The 21,598-nt window shown below is 45.7% G+C and overlaps 1 protein-coding gene across 1 annotated transcript; it reads left to right on the top strand.

Annotated features, from left to right (window-relative positions):
* The first annotated feature begins 5,138 nt into the window (after positions 1-5,138).
* LOC126526064 (E3 SUMO-protein ligase PIAS4-A-like) lies at positions 5,139-19,829 on the top strand. The gene is made up of 3 exons (XM_050174061.3): positions 5,139-5,236; positions 12,973-13,499; positions 18,723-19,829. The coding sequence occupies exons 1-3, from the start codon at positions 5,209-5,211 to the stop codon at positions 19,098-19,100; spliced, it is 933 nt and encodes a 310-aa protein (XP_050030018.2). The 5' UTR covers positions 5,139-5,208; the 3' UTR covers positions 19,101-19,829.
* The last annotated feature ends 1,769 nt before the right edge of the window (positions 19,830-21,598 follow it).

Here is a 21,598-nt window from a genome sequence, read left to right as displayed (position 1 = left end):
ACCTAACGCTCAGCGGTGGTGGAAGAGCCGGCAGCCCTTCCCTCCGAGCGCAGTGTTTCAATCTTGGAGCACTGTACGTCAGTGCTCTTGGTTGTCGGTTAAGAAATGGACTTGTCTGCTTTCCAGGTACGTCCTGAAATGACGAAGAGCCATCAGGACCGCCAGTGCCTCTTTTTCCGTCGTTGAGTAGCTGACATCTGTCTTGGTGAATGTGTGCGAGTAATAGCCTAAAACTCTCATCGGTCTCTTCGGAAAGTCAATGTCTCCCCGTTGGTATAGTGCAGTGCCAGTACTGTAAGGGGAACCAACAGTGTTTAGCTCGGCATCCTGTTCATTTTTCTGGTAGTTATTTACCGGTAGACGACTGTCTTCGTCTGGCGCGATGGTGAACGACCGCATGGTTCGAAACTGTGACTGCAGCAAAGTGTAACATTCCGTTTAATACACCCTATATATTCTGGCTGCCTCCTTCCTATTCTGTTCCCTGGCTTAACCTGCGTGCGTCTTCCTCCTTTTCCACCATCGTTACAAAGCTTAACTATAAGGAAACGTTCGGCACATCATTGATGAGCTTTTATCGGAAGCGAGCGTTGGCAATTTACCGCGGCGGCCTTGCTTGCTGTGCTTTCTATCAAAAGGCAACCTATAAAATCTTGAGCTTCCTTTTTGTACCTTTCGGCCAACTCGCCGCGATGCATTTCGTGGCCATACTGTGTTTTCTTCCTAGTGCGAGCTTATCTCTTCCTTCTCATTTTTCAATCCCCTTTCCCCCTTCGCCAGTGTAGGGTAACCTACTGGCCTCAGCCTGGTTAACATCCCTGCCTTTCCCTTATCACTCTATCTCTCTCTTTCTTAGAAAGCTGTGAACCGCACACTCACACGCAAAAAAACCTAGCTGCAACTGAAGTAGGCAAATGTGGCTCGGGGGCGGAGCGCCTACTGCGGCGAAGTCAGTCCCGACGATAGTGACAACGCAACTTCAGGAAGTAGCGCTGTGAAGGAGGTATTTATTCGATTATAGGACATCGCGCTGTCAATATATGTAATTCTAGCCGGCTGTCGATACGACGGTGTTTCGACGTGCGAAACGACACCCGACGGCAAGCACTATACCTGCCAATGAAGATTTGTCATGCTCGTTTAATTGCTCCATATATAGATTGGGCAAGGAGCAGGCAGTGTGTAGTGAAAAATAATTATAAAAGAAACTGGAAACATTGCAAATAATGAAAATATGCCGCTCAATTAAACCCTTTATAAGAATGTATACCTATTCCTTTGCCTTAATAAATTACGGTATTTTACGTGCCAGAACCACGATCCGATTATGAGGCCCGCCGTAGTGGGGGACACCGGAAATTTGAACCACCTGGGGTTCCTCAACGTGCACCCAAATCTAAGTACGCATGTGGTTTCGCCTCCATCGACATGCGGCCTGTATGGCCCGAATTCGATCCCGCGACCTCGTGCTTAGCAGCCCGACACCATAGCCACTAAGCAAACACGGCAGGTGCTTTTTTTTTCTACAAAGCATCGCTCCAAGCTTTACCCACCATAGCCGTTAATATAAGATTAATTGTACCTCACCTTAACCTTCCTATCGCGATGCTGTGCTCTACCACTGAGCACTAATGTCGACCTGCAGTTTGATTAACGGTAGCGAGTGCAATTAATTTTAGCACTCTTTTTTGCTCGCTTCGCCACGGTGAGAGTGCTACGTAAACTGCGCTTTGGGAACAGGCATAGGTTACGCGAAGATCAACAGCGAATATAGCAGCAACCTTCGTTTTGCAGACGACATTGTCATTTTCAGCAACACTGGGGACAAATTATAAGTAACGAAGGACCTTAACCGAGAAAGTATACGAGTTGGGTTCCAGATTCTATATGCTGAAGCTAAAGATAATGTTCAACATCCGGGCAAGGGAATGAATTCAGGATCGCCAGTCAGCCTCTCGAGTCTGTACAATAGTACGTTTATCAAAGCAAATTACTCTCAGGGCACCCGGACCATGAGAAGGAAATTTACAGAATAATGTGTAAGAGTCCATACGGCAGGCACTACTAAATCATGACCGAGCTTAGCACTGTCGTTGAAAAGAAAAGTGTACGATCATTGCATTCAACCGGCGCAAACATATGAGGAAGAAAGTTGGAGGTTAACAAAGAATTTCGAGAACATGTTGAAGACCACGAATAAAGCGACGGAACGAAAATGTCAGGCATAAGGTTAAGAGACAGGAACAGAGCGGTGTAGATCAGACAGCAAACGGGGATTGTCAATATTCTAGCAGACATTAAGAGGAAGAAATGGAGCTGGGCAGGTCATGTAAATAACCGGCGTACCTTTAGAGTTACAGAATGGGTGCAAATGGAAAGGATGCAATGCGGAGGACTGCAGAAAACTATAGTGGGCGACGAAATCAGGAAACCTGCAGGCGCAAGTAGGAATCAGCTAGCGCAAGACTGGGGTAGTTGGAGATCGAAGGGAAAAGCCTTTGTCCTGCAGCGCAAATAAAAATAGCCTGATGATGACGATGATAGTGTGCGTTCAGGCTGCAAGGTGAATTGCTGTGTGCAAGCTTTGTGGTTGTGTCGGCAAAAAATGGCAAAATATGCAATGCGTTACGAGCAGACAACGACAACCTGAAGAGAGACTTCGTGTAAAACATTGCATATTGTACTTCTGTTAGAGAGAAAGCCGCAGACAGCAATAACAAATAACTGTGTGTATGGGAATTCGAGGTTATTGTTCTGCAAGGAAAACAAGCGACGGTCATGGCTCTGTACCTGCACAAAACATCGCCGTTCCGACGTTGCATAGTGAGCAAGGTCGGTAGGTTGGCTCGATGCTAAGGAAGGCGGTGCTGCTATCGATGCACGAAGTTAAGCGAAGGTAAATGCCTTCGACCTCGCCATCCTATTCGCACATACAGTCACGTAACAGGCGGTGCCATCAAGAGAAGTAAATCAATAACACGTTATTTCCAGTCATGATACTCATATTCTTCAAGGTCACAACATAAAGGATAACATACAAGCAATACAAATTAAATGTATAAATGATAAAATAAAATACAGTAAGATAAACACAGGAGCCCAATCATTATCACCATTATCAAACACCGGCAGTACTTCTGCAAACGGCTCTCGATGGCACGTACAGCCATGTGTCATCGTCCAGCTCTGACACCAACTCGAGTGCTGATCGCGAGAGGCGAGCAATGTTGACAGCGACGGGTTCCCTGTAGCGGGGCTCGGTGGTAACTTATTTGCGGGCACTGATCAGAGGCGTCGCCTCACCGGCTGCCGGTTGCAAGTACAGCCATGTGTCATCGTCCAGCTACGACATGAACTCGAGTGTTGATCGCGAGAGGCGAGCACTGTTGACAGCGATTGGTTTCACTCATTAGCAAGCACTTGTTGCCGGTTGCACTTACAGACATGTCTCGTCAAGCTCTTACATGAACTCGAGTACTAATCGCGAGAGGCTAGCAATGTTGACAGCGACGAGTTCCCTGTAACAGGGCTCGGTGCTCACCCATTCGCGGGCACTGGTCAGAGGCGTTGCCGTCGCCTCGCTGTATCGCGGCTAAACGTGCAGCCAGGTCTTGTCGTCGAGCTTGGACATGAATTCGACACAAATGAAACCGAAGTACTCGAGCGAGCTCTCCTTTGAACTCTTTTGGTTCCCTACGTTCCTCATGACCACTTCGACCGACTTGTTGTGATTCTTGCAGCCGACCAAAGGACAAGGTCAGCAGGGACACGGTGTCACTAAAATCGGAGGGGCGGGGTTCAAAGGAATCGCCGCCATTCATCCAAACGGCGAGTTCAAACAGTGACGTGTTCTATAATCTGAAGGCCGGTCCGCACCGCGGCGCTCCAGTGCATTAGATGTGAAAAAGAAAGGTCAGGAGGAATATCTGTACGATAACGCGAAGGGGATTGCCTTGCTATTCGGCACTCGAGCTGGCTGCCTGAGGACGAAAACACACCGGGGCAAATATATGGGCCACAGTGTGAAGCATGTATGTGCTGGAAAAAAAATTGACATTCACTTTAGCATATGCCAAAGATGATGAAGGTGAAAGGCTGCGCGCTCAAGATACATCTAATAAATTATTTGACATTCTCATTCGAATGCGTTGTAGTTATTATTGCTTGTTTTCTCCTACCAGATGTCGGTTCGAGTGCCTTAATTAAAGGTACTTTAATTGACTCTGCCTTAATCAACTTCGCCCTAATTAACACCGAAGGTCATGGGTTTGACTCCCACCAAACGTCCAGAGTGTGACTCCCGCCAAAGGTTGTGGGTTCGAGTGCCTCATTTAACTACATAGTAATTAACTGTGTATTTTTTGTCATGATTAGCAGCATCGATATTTCAGCAATGTGAAAGAGGCGATGTGGAAGAAGACGACGACGAACGCGCGAGCTGTGGCATGAGCGCTCCTAATTTCTTGAACTCCCAACGCGACCTTGAAACAGAGATCTAAGGAGAGAGATACCTAAGGCTTTCGCCTTAGATCTCTCGGCACATCGTAATGGAATGCCAAGATAGCCTCCCAGCGAGACCCGCAGGGAGTGTCGATCTTTCAGAAGCGTTGGCATTAAAAGAATATTCGACCAATTGAAAGAAGATGGAAGGATTAACTGGTCACCAGTCGACATAATTAAGAGACGATTACAGTTCTGATGCAAAAACAGGAAACAGATTTATATAAGCGCAGTCGTTGCAAACGTAGGTAATGGTACAATATAGTGATAGAGGCTTTAAATACGAAAGCAAACATCGTTATCAGATAGGGAAAAGGCTAGATAGTGATATACGCTTGTAATAAAATCAGATTAATTCAAGCAGGCTAGATGGATATTGCCCCCACCGTTGCAAACACTTATCTCCACTAGAAGGAGCAATGTTAGTGGAAGTCAGTGGTTGCAAAGTGAGTGCAAATATACATCACCAACTTCATCATCATCGTGTGTTTCTGAGTCTGTTCCGCTTTCGTCACTAGCCCTCCGTGATTGGTCACGATCTTTCGGGCCGCGCCCACTTCCGCCGCAATGTCATTAAGGCTGAAAGCTTGCCAGGTTGTCAATACGAAACGTGTTTCCAGTGCCGCGGGAGACGAATGAACTGCCTCCAGCATCCGCCTGATTGCTCGCTCCTCATTCCGTGGTGCTACCCACTGCGGAGGATTTTCCATGATGACGGCGCTTAAAGGGAGGGAAGGTAAGGTGCAAATTCTGCAAATAACGAGAAAAAAAGGACTAACTTGAGAAACGAGGTACATATCTTCTTCGCGTGTGTTTTCTGCACCTTTAGCGCTGTAACTGGGTTCGGTAATGCCGGTATGTCAAGCGCGGCGTTAGGAAACTGCAGAAATCCGACACGGCGAAGTGGCGTGCGTGCACTGATTACGCGTGCTTGCGTCGAACGAAAGCGACAATGGCTCGCAACAGCCGGAGATTGTCCCGTCATGACCGCGTTTCGGTGCGGCTGCCCGCTGGTTGCTTTGGCACTTGCTGTTCGGAGCCGCCGGCGAAGACAAATTTTCGCCCGAGGACACGCTTTATGTTCCGAATGTTCACGTTGAATGCCATTTTTCGCCTACCAGGTAAATTTGCGTTCGATGTTCGAGCGATCGAGTGGCTAAGAAACTGGTGAGGCGTAGTCACCGAATGAGGTCATTCGGTGACTGGACCGAATGACCTCATTCGGCCTTCTGCAAGTGCGTGAGTTCATGCAACGTTCTCTTCCTCCCAATTTTGCTTAGCTCTAACCGCCACTTGCCCTAATTATTCTTCAGCTACGGGCTCGTTATTTTTTTCAACGTGCTGGCGTTGTTTATCTTGCCTTCACCTGCTGCTCGCCTTCGCAAGCTGTAGAATGGTTCGTGAAATACCATGCGTTGCCTTGCTTTCCGTGATTTGTGCCATAAGTATAGGCCTTGAAAGTCTTAGTCTTTGATAACCGGTCACGGGTTCCATCTGACCCGTGGTGGCCAGGTGGCATGTGAGAACGCTTGTGTGCCGCGCGTTGGGTGCACGTTAAAAACCCCCGGCTGTCCAATTTATCCAGAGACCCCCCCTCTCACTATGGCGTGCTTCGTAACCGTATTGTGGTTATGGCTGCGAAACCCCAGTATGTGTTTCTCCCCTTTAAAGTTGTATTCCACGGAATTTCATTTAGCTAAACGCCGCTTGCACTGCGTACGTCAGTGTTTAGGTTGCAATGCTTGCTGTTCATTTAGCCGCCATTTGTATTTGTCGGCTACACAGCATGGCCCACGAGTTTGTACGTGAATTACCTTGCTTTCCCCACTTTGCCTCAACGCGGTTCTTAATAAGCTTTAAAACTACTCTCGCCTTTTTTCTTGCCTTGCTCGTAATTTTCTTCATAACTCAAGCCGCCGCATAGTGAGCTTTCATCAACTAAATATGTGTGAGTTATCATACATTGCTTAAATCTTCGTGATTTGCACTTCCTAATTACAAAATAGCCGTAAATTCTTCCGTATTGCACCATATTGTCTTAAGGGCCGCACAACAAATGTGAGCGCGACCATTTACTCGTACATGGATCACGGCTGCGCATTGGTATCTTCACGCATTACCGACGCTGTAAACGTATCTGTCTCTTCCACGGTTGTGTAAACGCAGTTGATAATCTTTTAGCGGGAAAATTGTCGACGCCTCACGGTTTTTGTCATCACGCTTTCCGGCCGCACAATGTTTAGTAGGCGACAGGTTCATACCAGGCTTTAAGCGCTTCATGGGTCTGTCGACGCTCCCCCGTAATCGACAAGGTATGCAGCTATTCGATTGAAACGTTCTGTTCACATGTCGCGTGAAAATTTCAAGTTTTACGACGAGGCTGTTAGCCTCTGGTTGGTCGGGATATCTCGCGGCTCGTCCTCGCGGAAGAGAAATACCTTCATCGATTGAAGCAAAAAGTGCATGCACGCTTTGGTGCCACGCATACGAGCTACGACACAGCATTCGTTTCAATAAAGAACAAGCATCCAAACCACATATTGACAACACACTCTTCATAGCAATGCCAAGAACGTAGCACTCCCCGCGTACGTCTCGCGGTAAAGATTACTGCTGCGAAAGCTGCCGCGTAGAAGGCAGCTTGCCACGTGGGGAGTGACGTCACTATCCTTTAATGTATAAAAGAACCAGCCTAGTAACTGGTTTCATTGTTATTGCAACACCGCTATGGGTAGGCAACGCATTGTTAGGACTCCCGAAGAGCGGGAAAAAGAAAGGAAACTGAAATTGTAATGACTTGTTGGAAATAAAGTTCTGATCCGGATTCAATAAGGCCAGCGGTGGCGTGCTGCCATAATTGTCACTACTACCATTACTGTAAAGCAATAAAGCATTGCGTACCCCCTCAGCAATTGTAGTGAGGGTTTTCAACAGTTTCGCTGGACATCCACTTTTGCAATGGCCGGGTGGCGAGTCAAATATTTTTTTTTTCGTGCGAAGCATTCTTTGCGTCATACTTAGCATATTGCAGCATAAGAGTAGCTTGGTAGGTTCTTGTCCCTCATGGCTCTAATAAAAAGCAAATGTGCGACCCATGGTGGAATTGAACCTCTACCATCGAGTACAGTAGCTCGGTGCCGTAACTATAACGCCAGCATCGCATTTACAGCGAAGCTATGCATAGTTACCCTCCGCCGGTGGTCGATGTCCGTCCGTCTACGCGTCGCGTCGACACGAAAAAATGTTAGTCTTCAGTTTCTCGCGAATGCTCTGTAACTCTCATTCTAATGTATTTATCTTGGAAAAGATTAAACTGAAACTGGCCGCTAACATGACTGTGTCGTTACGCCGAGTTTCGTTTACTTGTCATTAGTTCACAGTGAACGTTATAAACGTTACGAAATTTCCGTCTGCTGTCTATACATGGCCGTCTACGGAGGGAGTAGAGTTACAGAGAACGGCTATAACTCTTGTTTTATCGAAACTATATCCCGAAACAAATTATGACAATTAGCCGCTAATTCGACTCTACTATTACGCCGAATTTCGTCTATTTTTCGCAATGACGCAGTTCACAGTGAAGTTGTAAATATTTCCAAATTCCATTCTACCAAGCGGCGGTACTTGCAGACGTCATTACTTCATAAAAGGATAATAATAAATCGCTCCATCTTCAAAAAATGTGTTCATTGTCTGCGTCAATAAATAATAATAATGATGACGATGATACCTATATATGCATTGATGCGTCGACTGAGGTAAAATACAGCGCAGCTTCGCTCCTCGTCCTTCTTTAGAGAAGGGCTGATGAATATTTTGTTTTCCTTTCCTCATTGCCTTCACTCAATTTACGCAGCTATAAGTTACACGATAATACCAGCATAACAAGGCCCGAGTCAGCCAACAATCGACAATGGCAACGTACAGGTGCCTCAGAAAGTTAACGAAACGCGCGAAACATATCTACGTGCTCTAGCGGCGGCAGCGCGCACTGCAGAGCATGCGCGAAAGAAGTCTGCGGCGACCGTGCGATCCGCTTTGACCAATTTCTCATCGACGGCTCTCGTCATTGAGCATTCGTTCAAACGGTTGGCGCTATAGAGGTGGTTCTTTCGCTCACCGCAACCTTTTATCGACGGCAACCGCTCTAAAAGGAGCGTTTCCTTTTCTTTTTGTACATTTGAGTAAAAGGTATTAATAAGCCGCCCGTAGTTGAAGCAGTGGCGGCTACCGCGCTCAGGGCTGACTGAATCTTTGCACCACCACCGTGGCGTCCCCGGCGGAGGAGGGAGATGGTCTGTCTCCGTAAAGGGCGATCGTCCCACGCCTCGAGAAGCAAAGTTCTGGCTTCGGCGCGCGCACGAAGCATGGTTTCTTCGAGTGTTGCAATAGGTAATATAGATGATCTTTGCAAATTTTGTGGAAATACGTATATTATTCATGCTGGCAGAAAGGCTATTTTACACGACCATCTTTTGGCGGCACGAATACAGTGCTTCTTATAGTTAATGTGCCATCTATCTGAGAAGCATTAAGACAATACGATAACCTTGAATGTTCTCGGAACACTGCGCAACAGAAAAAGAAAACCACACGACGCGCAGGGAATTTCGAATGCCATAACTATTAAAGAGACGAAAGCTTTGTTTCAACTTTCAAACCAATTTCAAGAGAGCCTCTGGTGACACCTGGTACCTGAAGTCTGAAGAGTTCAGTGCGTTTTGGATTACTTGAATTCAAAAATGAAAACTAAACACGAAAAAAATACACACTTTACTCGTGCTATTTGTACCGCAAACGTTGCACGGTCGCGCTTGAGCAGTTATATATTGAAAAAAGTAGATATCGTAGGAATTAGACGAAAAGGGGAATGGCAGAAAATGACATTTTTCAGTGGTTTTTCTTTCTGCAGGACACTAAATATCGATAGATTTCGAAGCTCTATCACATTCATTAAATATTTTTTTTTTAAATAAGAGCTACTCCTAAATCCGTCGTTGTGGCAACACTGCGCCTAATGCTAATTATAGCTTGTTTCGGATTCGGCCTCGCGGCTACCCGCCCTCCATTCATGCCGGACGGAAACTTATATGAGGGAACAAATAATGAGCGCGACGCCTTTCGTCAGAAGTATAACGCTGGCTGTCCACTCAGGCCGTTGTCCCCAATCCACCTCTGAAGAACGTTGTGCGCGAGAACAGTTAAGTACATTGGGTGAGTTGCCGCACAACGAACGATCGACAGAGATGAATACCCTCGAGGAGGTACCGCAGACCCGAACAAGATGACAGCGATGAAGAGCCACCTCGAATAGCACGCGCTCTCGTGTGAGAAAGAAAAAAAAGCGTATAAAGGCGCAGCCAGTGAGGTACACCCACCAATGCTGGTATAGAAAACAAGAAAGAGTTGGAGAACAACAACGCATTTCGCTGGCGCCAGTTATAGTTTTGATCGGTTTATTTACCTTCTCCGACTACTTGTTTCATTTATTTTTCATTTATTAGCGCATTACCCACTGGTCTCGGTCGTTCATAGCCTATCCCCCAGAATGGTTTTCTGACCTTATACAATTAATCGTCGTTGTCATCTACATGCAGTCCTAATGGCAGACCATTATTATTATTTTTATACCCGGTTTTCTTGTGATTATTTTTTTCTCAACAAACACAAAACGTTTACATTTAAACTCCGATGTTCAAATTGTTAACTCCCTAATTATTTCTTGCACCTGATTTAACCACCCGTTTCATGGCCAATCCCCCACTGTGGGTATGTGCCACGGCCACACAGGACAACAACAACAACAACCTGCAACAGGCGTTCGGTGAGCCGTCCACCCCGTTATTTCCTCGTCCACTGCGCATTTCCTGCATCTTAGTGCACAGATTCCAGTAGTGAACTTTTTCGCTCTTGTGGAGTCATTGTCCTTTGTCCTTAAGCTGACGCGCGCAGCTGTTCGTTAACTGTGCAGCTTTTAAATGTTGCGTGCCATTACTGCTTTTCGTATTGTCGAAATGTAATTTCGCACCTGCTTTAACAAATGTTGTCGATCTCCTGCAATCCGCCGAGTTACGGACTCGATTGCAGAACGCCCTCTTTTAAATGAAACAAACCTGCTCCACGCCCCGAGGCACGCAGGCCGTTTATATATTGGCGCTGTGCACCAGTGCGCAACGCAGCGCGTCCTAAAACCGAGATGCTGCAGCGTTCCCTGCAAACTCCCAAGTCGCACGTGCTGTTGCACGAGAGCGTTAAGCCGCCTGAATGCTTAAAGGCTGTGACAGGAACTTCAGTAAAACTTCATTTGGGCCTAGTTGGTACATAATGCCCAGTGTGGTACAGTGGTATACAGTGGCCCAGTGGTACAGCGCCAGTGTGTGTCGTATCTTCCTTTTGTGGTTCGTCTTAGGTGTTTGCGCTGTAAGTTTAAGTTCAGCATTGAACGCTGTGGGGGAGCATTCGGAGAGCACGGGTCTCCTCTCCTCCTGGCCACCCTCTCACCCTGGGACGGCAGCGGGTGGGAAAGAAGGTTCCAGTCGCGTTCCGCACCTGCGTTCGCGCCCGCTTGATACGATGCACGCACGAAGAATCGGCTCGTAAGCATCGACCCCGCGACGTCGTGCAAACGTGGTGGTAGTCCACTACATTTTCAGGCTTGGAGTGATGCCTGAGAGTGACAAAAAAAAGTCGAGAGCCAGTGGGGCTATACTAACGCTTCTGGCCTATATTAGGCCAGGTGAAACCAAATTAGGAAAGCCCATTAAACTTTCAAAAGGACGCTCTCTTACCACGACAGGAATTGGCCCTTCCTGGTGCAGTCTTTCGCCACTTGCAATTAACCCAAAGCCCTCAGTCTCCAGCGCATGCGGAGCACCTGACCAGAGCGGCGGTCAGACCTGCGACGCGGCCATAGGGTGCAAGGAATCTCTGGATCTGGACAGTCCGCCACTGGAAACTGAACCTGGCAACGTTTAACACGCGAACTCTGTCGACTGGGGCTAGCATAGCAGGGCTCCTTGAGGAATTATCAAGCATTACCTGGCATCTTATTAACATTAATGAGGTCAGAACTTGTGAAGCTTATACAGTGCTGTCTAAGGGCCATATATGATGCTATAGAGGTCTTCCAGATATGAGACAATACGTGGTAATATTTCTAATCTGTAGGACACAGCGGGCAACATTAATGAATTCTGCAGCATTAATGAGAGGGTAGCAGTGGTCGTAATAAAACTGAACAGACGCTATAGAATTAAGGAAAGTACAAGCCTAAGCTCCAACCTCCACTCAAAATAATAAATATGTTTTGTGAAGATGTTGCATTAGCCATAAGGAAAAGTGCAAACTTGGTATACTGTAGTCATGGGTGACTTCAATGCAAAAGCGGCGGGAAAGCAGGCTGGGAAACAAGCAATTGGCCACTACGGCATCGATTTTAGGAACGCTAGAGGGCAGACGCTCGCAGAATTCGCAGGAAGGAATTGAATACCTTCGACAGGAATTGCAGTAACAGGAAGTGGACCTGGGAAAGCCCTAATGAACAAAACATTGAAAAAAATTTCATTCTCTCTGCCAATCCCAGAATAGTGAAGGATGTAGATGTCCTAGGTAGGATAAAATGCAGTGATCATAGGTTAGTGAGGTCTAGGAATAACTTCAATTTGAAGAAAGAAAGATTAAACTTGGTCAGGAAGAAACAGGCCAGCTTAGACGCAGTAAGCGTAAAAGCAGATGAATTCAGGCTCATGCTCGCAAACTTGGAGGTTAACAGAGAAGCTCGGAAACAAGTTAAGGACCGCGCAAGGAGCCATGGAACAAAATGTTAGGCGTAACGTTAATAAGGTGCAAGAGACCAGTTTGTATCAGAGAAGAAACGGAGAAAGCCGATATTCTAGTTGACATTAAGAATAAAACATGCAGCTGGGCAGGCTGTGTAATGCGTAAGGTAGACAACCGGTGGACGATTGGAGTTACAGAATGGGTCCCAAGAGAATGGAAGCGCGAGGGCAGCAGACGACTAGGTAAGGGGGCGAAGCGAGGAAATTTGTACCCGCAAGTTGGAATCAACTAGCGCAAGACAGGGGTCATTAGAGATCGCAGGGAGAGGCCTTCGTCCTGCAGTGGACATAATGATATCACGATGATGATGATATTGTATTCTGAAAGAGCCAAAGACGACTTTGCAAATTCCGAGACCTATTATAAGCGCAGAAAAGCCCAAATATAAAAAAAAATACTTTGACAGTCATGACGTTACAACGGCGCAGAGTTCCGGAAATGGAATTTTGACGTTAATCTTTTATTAAACATCCTGCGAAGTTCATAAAAAAATTGTTTTGAATCAATTTATCAATATCAATTTATTTAGTGTTACTTGTTAGTCTCTTTTGTGAAGATTTTTTTTTCTGAACATCCTGTCTGAATATGTCCGAAATATCCTCTGTACTCCACTTTCTCTTCATCTACCTCTAGTTCCAGTTCCCCGCTGGGCACAGCTTTTCCTCATTTCCGGTTCCGGTGCGATGCTCCCGCGGCAACCCTTCTATCGTCCCTTGCGGCAGTTGCCACTTGCTCTACATCTGCTGACACATTTCCCGGGCATGCGCTTCTTGGGCACGAAGTACTCGGCGCAAAGCCAAAGTGAAGCCTCTTCGGCGCTTGTGCTCATCTGCTTCGCTCCGGTCAAAGAGACCTCCTCCCTGGGTGATTCCAAGGCCGTCGTATCAATAAACGGCAAGTTGCACCACGGCGTGCCATTGACGATGGTCAACATTTCGCCGCTTCTCAACCGCACCGTAGTGAACACGCTTAGCGTTGGCAACAAGCACATCCCAATGATGGTAGCAGTGCTTGTCGTCGTAGCTGCGAGGGTAGCCGAGGACGAGATGCTGTGCTCGCTGGACGAGAACGCACCGTACGCCATCAGACGGGAGGACACGGCAGCGCTTGTGAAGGCCTGCTTCGCCGATGCCGGCGAGACGATTGTGGATAACTTGCAGGTGGGTCTGCGTCGCGCGCATTTGTAATGTGCTGCGCGAGTGTTGTGTCAACACTACGTCATTATTATTCAATGTGGCAAAGCTGCTAGCTCATTTTAAATCGTACTCTGTAACACGCTTGCCATGCTTCTGAAACTCAAATGATATAGCGCAACGAAAAACGACACGGACGTGAGAGGACGACACACCAAGCGCAACGCTATTGCTATATGCAATGCTATGCTATATATAAATGATATTGCGCTTGGTGTGTCGTCCTGTCACGTCCGTGTCGTTTTTTGTTGCGCAATATCATTTGAGTAATGGATTACCAAATTGCCCGGAATACTGCTCTCATGCTTCTGAAAGTAGCATGAAGCTACATGGAAGCCACATACGGGTCTCTGGCTTACCTCGGTGCACTTACTGAAACGGTTATTGTAATGTCAGCAACTCTGGGATTATCGCTCGAAACAGAGCAACTACTTTGATTAATCTTCCTGTTTATGTTTTAGTGCACGTTGGTAAATATTACTTCGCCTCGCGTACATATCAGCTAAAGCAGTCTGGATATTCAGCTACACAAATATTTACAGAGACATGCTTTAGAAATAAGAGCTATAAAAAACATGTTTATTTAATATAGGTGTGCGAACAATAAATACCAGCGTTTCTAAGGCGACCTGGAAAGCCTAGAAAAGTCAGTCAAGTTTTCCACATTTGAAAAAAGCAGAGAATTATCATGGACATTTCGTTCTACACGACGAAAGTCGGGGAAGATTGCCAAGTAAACTGCTCCAGTAGCAAATTCATGTAGGCTGGTTAGCCCGCAAAGCTTTTAGGCTCTTTGCTGCCCCCGAGTCAGCTTTCCTGCCCGATAATTTTACTGAATTGCATATCAAAAGGTTCGATTCGTTACTTACGTGCATCACTGGAAAAACGGCTTAATAATACAAAAGGCTTGCCTTGCTTTGAATCATCTATTGTGTTCATTTCGATTCTAACATGTCCTGGAACACTCACTTGGCTAACGTTTGTGAAAGGCTGCGCAAAATAGCCTGCCTACTGCATTCTATTAAAGCACTATGCCCAATTTACGTAAGGAAAACAATAGCACATGCATTAGCGTACAGTGTGCTGAGATATGGAATCTGTTCTTTTTATTTCTGTTCAGTGTTTTGGCGCAATAAAGTTGATTCTTTACTAAAATCCATAATTCGGGTGGTGATGTATGGTGTGCACATTACTAACAATTCCAGTCTATTTTCATGCTCGCACATGCCCTCGTTCAGGCTGTTATTCAAAGAAACTGTAATCCTTTTGTATATATGGAACAATGAGTTCTGCCTCCCGTATGTCCCCGCCAGAGCATTACGTACACGCGACCACTTTACCTTACCAAGAGTACGGACAAGATAAGGCAAACGTGTCCGTGCCTTCTATGTACCTGATGTGTTAAATGACCTGCCAGATAATGTTTTATCTTCCAGCACACGGAAAGAAGTTAAATCTTATATTTTTGATTTGTATGTGTAATTTCGTTTCTTTTCTTTTCTTTCTTTCTTTCTTTCTTTCCTTCTTTAGTTTTATTTTGAGTCTTGTACATAATTGATTTACTGTGCCGCTCCCTGGCTTGCTCCATTCTGCCGAGCGCTGCCCCACAAGCCCATTGTTGGCTTGGGCAGGCTCGTATTTGTATGTCATTTTCGAAATAAATAAATAATTTATATATATATATATATATATATATATATATATATATATATATATATATATATATATATTACATGGTGTGAAGCACATTGATAGCAGCAGGGACAAACCTAGCATGCCGTGTGCACGCCAACGACGAACTGGGCAGTTCTTACTGTGAAGCATACTTCTCAGAGTCAACCTAGTTCTTGTCGTGTATCTCGCGCTTTCGTGGACTGATCCCGAAGATATAGCACAGTCTAAATATGTGCCATTGGGAATGCGCCACAGAATTTGTGCTCTTCTTCAACGAGCTTCTTGGACGCCAACCTGTAAATGGCCACTAAATATGTGCCAATTGGTGTGTGCGCCCAGGGGCCACTGGTTATTTGTCGCTCTTCAATGAACCTTTTTGACGACAACTTTTGTCAGTGGACATCACAACGACACACCTACGTTGTCGCATCTACTCAATGCTTCGCATTCTGTAGATGTGAACTCGAGTTGAGTCTGCGTTCAATTTTTATTTCCGGCTGAGCTTATGGCGCATAGTGGCCCCATAGTGGCCAATAAACGCACACTGGTGTTGCGCCCAGCCCTCATTCGTGTAACAAATTTAGTGGTGTAGGCTGTCGCACACGGGATGCGAAAGCATTCGGAGAGAACCCAGACAGAGGAAATGGCTGGACATAGCACGCAGGTAAAGCTGCACCAATGCGCTTTGCTACACTAATAAAAGCCTGTTGTGATAACATCTGTGTTGCCAACTACACGACTGCGGTACGGCATAAACATAACCAGTGGTTACGAGAACGTTTGCTTCGTAACTGACACGGGAGTCAACTCAAGTTTATTTCCAACAACAGCGAGTCGGAGGTTCTTGGGCGAAAAGATGTCGCAGACATATTGAGAGTACCCAAGGACCCATTAAATAGCAGCAGGCAGATAGCAAAAATAATCATCTGAAACACTGTACAAAAATGTAAGCATGAAATATAATTCACGCAACGTAACACTTTTAGTGCACAAAATAATTGCATATAATACAGATGTCACACAATCCTTGTAAACACTTGTGCAAAGGCAACAAAAATAATTTTACACATAAATGATATATATATCAAGATAGCAAAAGAAAGATGTTGTTCGAGTGGTTCTTACTTGTTTAAAAGCATATTTAGCACATGTTTCTTGAATTTACATTCTGGCAGTTCGAATTTGGTACAAGTTAAGAATTTGTTCAGTATTGCTGGTATTTGGTATTGAAGAAGACATTCTCCATAGCTTGTACGGGAAAAAGGAACTGGTATGGATTGATTTCTGAAAGTATCGGGGGGAGCTATCAAACGAATGCTCCTAAAGCTTGTTTTTCTTTGTATAAAGTAGTAGTTTATATGTATAAAGATCACTTGCTCTAGTAATATCCTTATTTATGAACAACTGATCAGTGCGTAGTTCGCGAGGGTGCCCATAAAAATTTTCAAATATTCTGAGAACCTCTTTCTGCAACACCTCGAGTCTGTTTACGTTTTGAGCGTACGTTTTTGCCCATACTAGCGCGCATTAAGACAAGCGAGAGTAGAAGTGGCCGTAATATATAGCTTTTTTTAGCCATAATGGAACTAGGTTTGATAACCTGTACAGACAGCCTACAGTTTCGCCCAATTCAGAAGCAAGCCTTGACACATTGGTACTCCACGAAATGTTTTCCTCGAACCAAACACTTAGAAATTTTTGCGTGCGAACGAACTCTAACGTTGTGCCTTGAAAGGAGAATTTCAGATTAATACATGGTTTGTTCGTAGGCCTAAAAATAACGTTTTGTTTTACGTGCATTTAATGCGTTTGTTTTCATTTAGCTACACTTCCAAATACCTTAAATAATTCGTTACAGTAACTTGGACTGTTCATTGAATCAGCGCTAAAAAAGACATTCGTATCATCTGCATACATAACTAGTTTTTCTGTGTAAGGGATATTACATATATCATTAATATAAACTATGAATAATAAGGGTCCTGAGATCGAACCTTGTGGAACGCCTTGCTTAAGTTCAATTTCTGCTTACGTTAAGCTTCCCACTTTAACATATTGTTTTCTGACAAATAAGTAATTTTTATTAAGTTCAAGAGCAACACCGCGTATTCCGTAGTCGAATAATTTTTGTTCTAGGATATCATGTTTTATACTATCAAAAGCCTTTCTCAGATCAAGAAACAACCCAACTGTATACAGTCTTTTTTCAAGATTGTTTAGTATCTCTTCTTGATCAAAAGTTCGCCATTTTTTAATAAACACCGCATAAGCCATGAATCTCTAATTTAAGCGTGAAGTGCGTAGTAGCAAAATGTGAGTCTAATAAATACTACACGTTCTTCACTCCTGCAACGATCTCGTAATAAAAGTGCGCGTGCATTGCAGTGAAGGTATGCTGCGTATCACCGGTACTGGGCAGAGTCTAAAACAACTACGGAAAGATTTCCTATTTTAAAAATAATGCTTCAATTAAACCTGCACGAACAAGTTGTTACGTGGCCGGTTATCAGTCGCATTATTATTGTTCTTTTTGTTTAGATTCATCACAACGTTTCATTTACCGCCGAACATAAGGCGAAATTGCCATTTCTTTTGTTCCAAGATTATCTTTTCTGTATTTTGTGCTCGCTGAATGGCGGAAAAGTTTTGCCGATTAATTACGGTTAAATAAAGTTTCCAAACAGACGAGGCCAACCTCGGCGCTTCCTGCTTGTCGTAGGCTGAAGTTGGACGTAGACTGCGCGCTTTTTTTCTTTCAGCTAGTTGCACTCGCTGCTGAGACGTACGAAAAGTTCGCGCGGTGCATGCGTGGCTCGTAACGGGCTCGGCTGACTGCAGCGGTACGCCAATACCGTTGTGCGCCGCGCCCTGTGGGATAGTGAGAGGCGATCACTGCGTGGCAGATCGGCACCGAATGGTTGGGGAAATCCGGCAACGTTGGGGACGACGTATGTGAATTTGTGCGTAACCTAAATACGCAGAAATTTTATTTCTGTGACCATACTGTACACTTATTTTCTATCGTAATTGTGAAAACAGTGGCACATTAGTCTTTTGTCTTCTCCTCACGAGCGGACTGAAGTACGCACGCGTGTGCGTGCTCACATGACTCCCGTACGGTTATCTACGTGCGGTAACAGAACACGGCTACAGGATAACAGAGAGCCAGATGGAACGCTAGTGGCGCGGCCTTGCAATCCAGAGTTCAACCAGAGGGCATTAGGCTATTGCACTCGTAAACTATGTGCAACTTAGCCGGTGGCGTAAAGGTGTCGGCAGCAACAGAAGCATGATTGTATAAAGGGTCTTTCGAATTGAAAAACAGAAAACAAAGTTTTTGACACTTTGCATATCAACAAACCACCGTAAGATGCCGCTACCATTGCTGTTGCTGCCTGTGCCTCTGTCTATACTTGTGTATATGTCTACGGTGTTCTGGTACTTCGTAAGCTCGTAAACTGCAATACGTACACGGACAGGCTAAAACTACTGCTGGCGTCGTCTCTTGTTGCGCAGTTGTCCCTGGTCTGCCCGCTAGCCAAGAGGAAGATTCGGGTCCCATGCCGCGGTGCCCGCTGCCGGCACGTGCAGTGCTTCGATGCCTACGCCTACCTGGCCCTAAATGAAGGCACACTGTATCCGTCCTGGAGCTGCCCCGTCTGCAACGGCCAGGTGCACCTCGAGGACATGCGCGTGGACCTGTTCACCCTGGACGTGCTCCGCGAGGTTGACGAACAGTGCGGTGCTATGACCCTTCAACCCGATGGCAGCTGGGTGCCGGTGACAGACTGCGACGACCATAGCTTCATCACGATTGAAGACAGTCTCGTCGAGGAGACCAAAGGGGCGCTACGCGATATATCCCTCATTGACTTGACGCTCGATTCGGACTAGAGCCACAGACTGACGCTGGCTTGGTTATCTCACCGACCAGTACGTGTCAGATAGTGGCATGATTTCGTCTTCTGCTCATGGGTCCGCCGGCAAGAAAACGAAACGATGTGCCAGAAGTGGAAATCAAGGCGCCTCCATTTTCGCTAATAATTTTGACTTGTTTAGTTGCGCCACCTGTCTGTAAGTGGCTATGAAAATTACAAGCGGTCAGAGACCGCGAAAAATCATGCAGCTTCGTGAACGGACGCGACACGAGCTGGAACCAGCAACTATCTGCTTTCATGAGTAATATTACCTAGACTTAGAATGTTTTACATAATGTATACGATCTTGTACTTTTAGTGTATTTAGGTTTTTATCAATTTGTATTTTTATATAACGGGAAAATATATCCGCGCTCTAAAACCAGACAATTTCCTCCATCAGTCTTTATGGGCTCCTGATTTACTTCAGATTATCTGGCAACCCGACTAAGTTTTTCTTACTCTTTTTCTTTTGTAAAATTTTGTTACTGTTCAGGGTTAACAATTTCAGGTACTTAAGAGCCAGATGTTATGACCGCAGTTTTCCTTCTCCACGGTCTCCTCTCCATCGCCACCGGTTTCCATCACGAGCCCTGGAAGCTGTCTTTACGCCCTGCCAGTAATAGCACAAGTCCACCCTGCATGGTACTCTTAAACGAAACACCGAACCAATATTTTAGCAGACATAAAACCTCAGTTTTGATTCCACGCTTGTGTAATTTTTGCGCCGCTGAGTGCGTACAAAACCGCAGCGACTCTCCCCATGAAGTTTAAATGCTAATTGTGATCCCTTTACAAGTGAATTATTTTTCACATCCAAAAACGGATGACATAGTGGTTATGAGCATGCGTGAACTCGTATAAGCAGCCTACACGGTTGAAAACGAAGGTGGCGTTGAGTTACATTCAAATCCCTTCATAACCTCAGTCGCGTCTTGCTCCAAAAAGCAAAAAAAAAGCCGTACAACTAGCTTTTACAGTCTAGTGGGATGTGAAGGGAGGGTAGGGGTGTTGCCGACACCGCAGAATGCATCACTCTGAGCCTTACTTTCTGGCGCGGTTTTTGCTCCGATGCATTTTTTTTTTTTTGCTTTGCAAGGAACTCGCACTTAATTGCAGAGGGTTATTGCGGTCACAGGTCTTCGTGTGCATAACAGAAGGGCTGCGCACTCCGATCACAACATCTATAGGAAGGTCACCATTAAATATGTGCTCTGTTGGGTAGGTTCGACGCCGCGGTACGTCCCTCTCTTTCCGTATGGGAGAAGACTGGGAAAGGCGCACCGCTTGCGAACGCTGCTCCAGGCGGAGGGAGAGAGTGCCTCCGTTGGCAGCTGGTCACGCTCGCCTCTATCCTGGAGGCACGGTAACAGGACTGTTCCTTTCTTCTATCTCCTCCAATAATGAACCGATCTCAACAATGCTATCAGTAAAACTCTTCTCAGGCGGCGCTTTGCAGCTTCCGGCGTATAACCGAAGTTTGCAACGGGGCCCAATGGCCCCTCACCATGCCCCATTACAAAGTTGGTTATACACTGGAAGCGGTAAAACGCCGTAAGCATGTTGCTGATATAAAATTAGAGATTGGTTCATTATCTGAGGAGATAGACGAAATTAGGTTTTCTGCAAATGATCAAAATTATTCTGCGTGTACGCCAAGCTTAACATCGATATATTCTGCTGAAATCAATTTCGATGTCTTCATTAAAATGCAACGCCGAAATCAGTGTGGCGTCTACGTAAATATCAACACTCAAAGGGTCGCTGAAACAGTTTTTGTCGTGCACCTAGGCACAGAGTATCTTTCAAAGAGCCCTTTCTGAAAATCCGTGCCATTGTACTATAGTAACACAGGTACGAGGGAATAAACATTACCCTTCTCTTAAGCCACGCCGTTCCCCATCAACTTGTACACCGTGCGGCCTTCTCTATGTCGCGCCTCGCTTCAAGAAGGGACGCAAGTGTTGTCCCCCTCGTTTTTACTTCAACTGAATTTGTTCCCGCGTCTATTTCTTTAAAAAAATGAAATCCTGGAGTTATAAGAGCCAAATAGATGGATGGATGCAAAACTTTAATAAGGTCCTGAGGTACGCGACTCAGCGCGCTGCGGGCCGCTCCACGTTGGGACAGTCAGGCCTTGCCCGACCGCCGCATCGTGGGCCCTCTGGACAGCCCATAGTTGCGCTCCGGCATCGGGGCTCTTGATAGCGGAGAGCCACTTGTCCTCATTGATTTGTTCTGTGCCTCGTAACGAGGGGTAACGCCAGAGCATATGGTCTAGGCTAGCGATGTCATTGCAGTGCCTGCAAGAACTAGTGGCATAGGTGTCGGGATAAATTTTGTGGAATAAAGCCGGGTAGGGATATGAGCCTGTTTGCAATAATCTGAGGGTCAATGCCTGCGCTCTATTTAACTTCTTGTGTGGAAGGGGAAAGTCTCTCCTGCCAAGATAAAAGTGCTGCGCAATTTCGTTGT

The sequence above is a fragment of the Dermacentor andersoni genome, chromosome 8, assembly GCF_023375885.2.
Source record: "Dermacentor andersoni chromosome 8, qqDerAnde1_hic_scaffold, whole genome shotgun sequence".
Classification (NCBI taxonomy): domain Eukaryota; kingdom Metazoa; phylum Arthropoda; class Arachnida; order Ixodida; family Ixodidae; genus Dermacentor; species Dermacentor andersoni.
The sequence above is the reverse complement of the archived record's forward strand: the minus strand, read 5'-3'. Positions and strand labels throughout refer to the sequence as shown.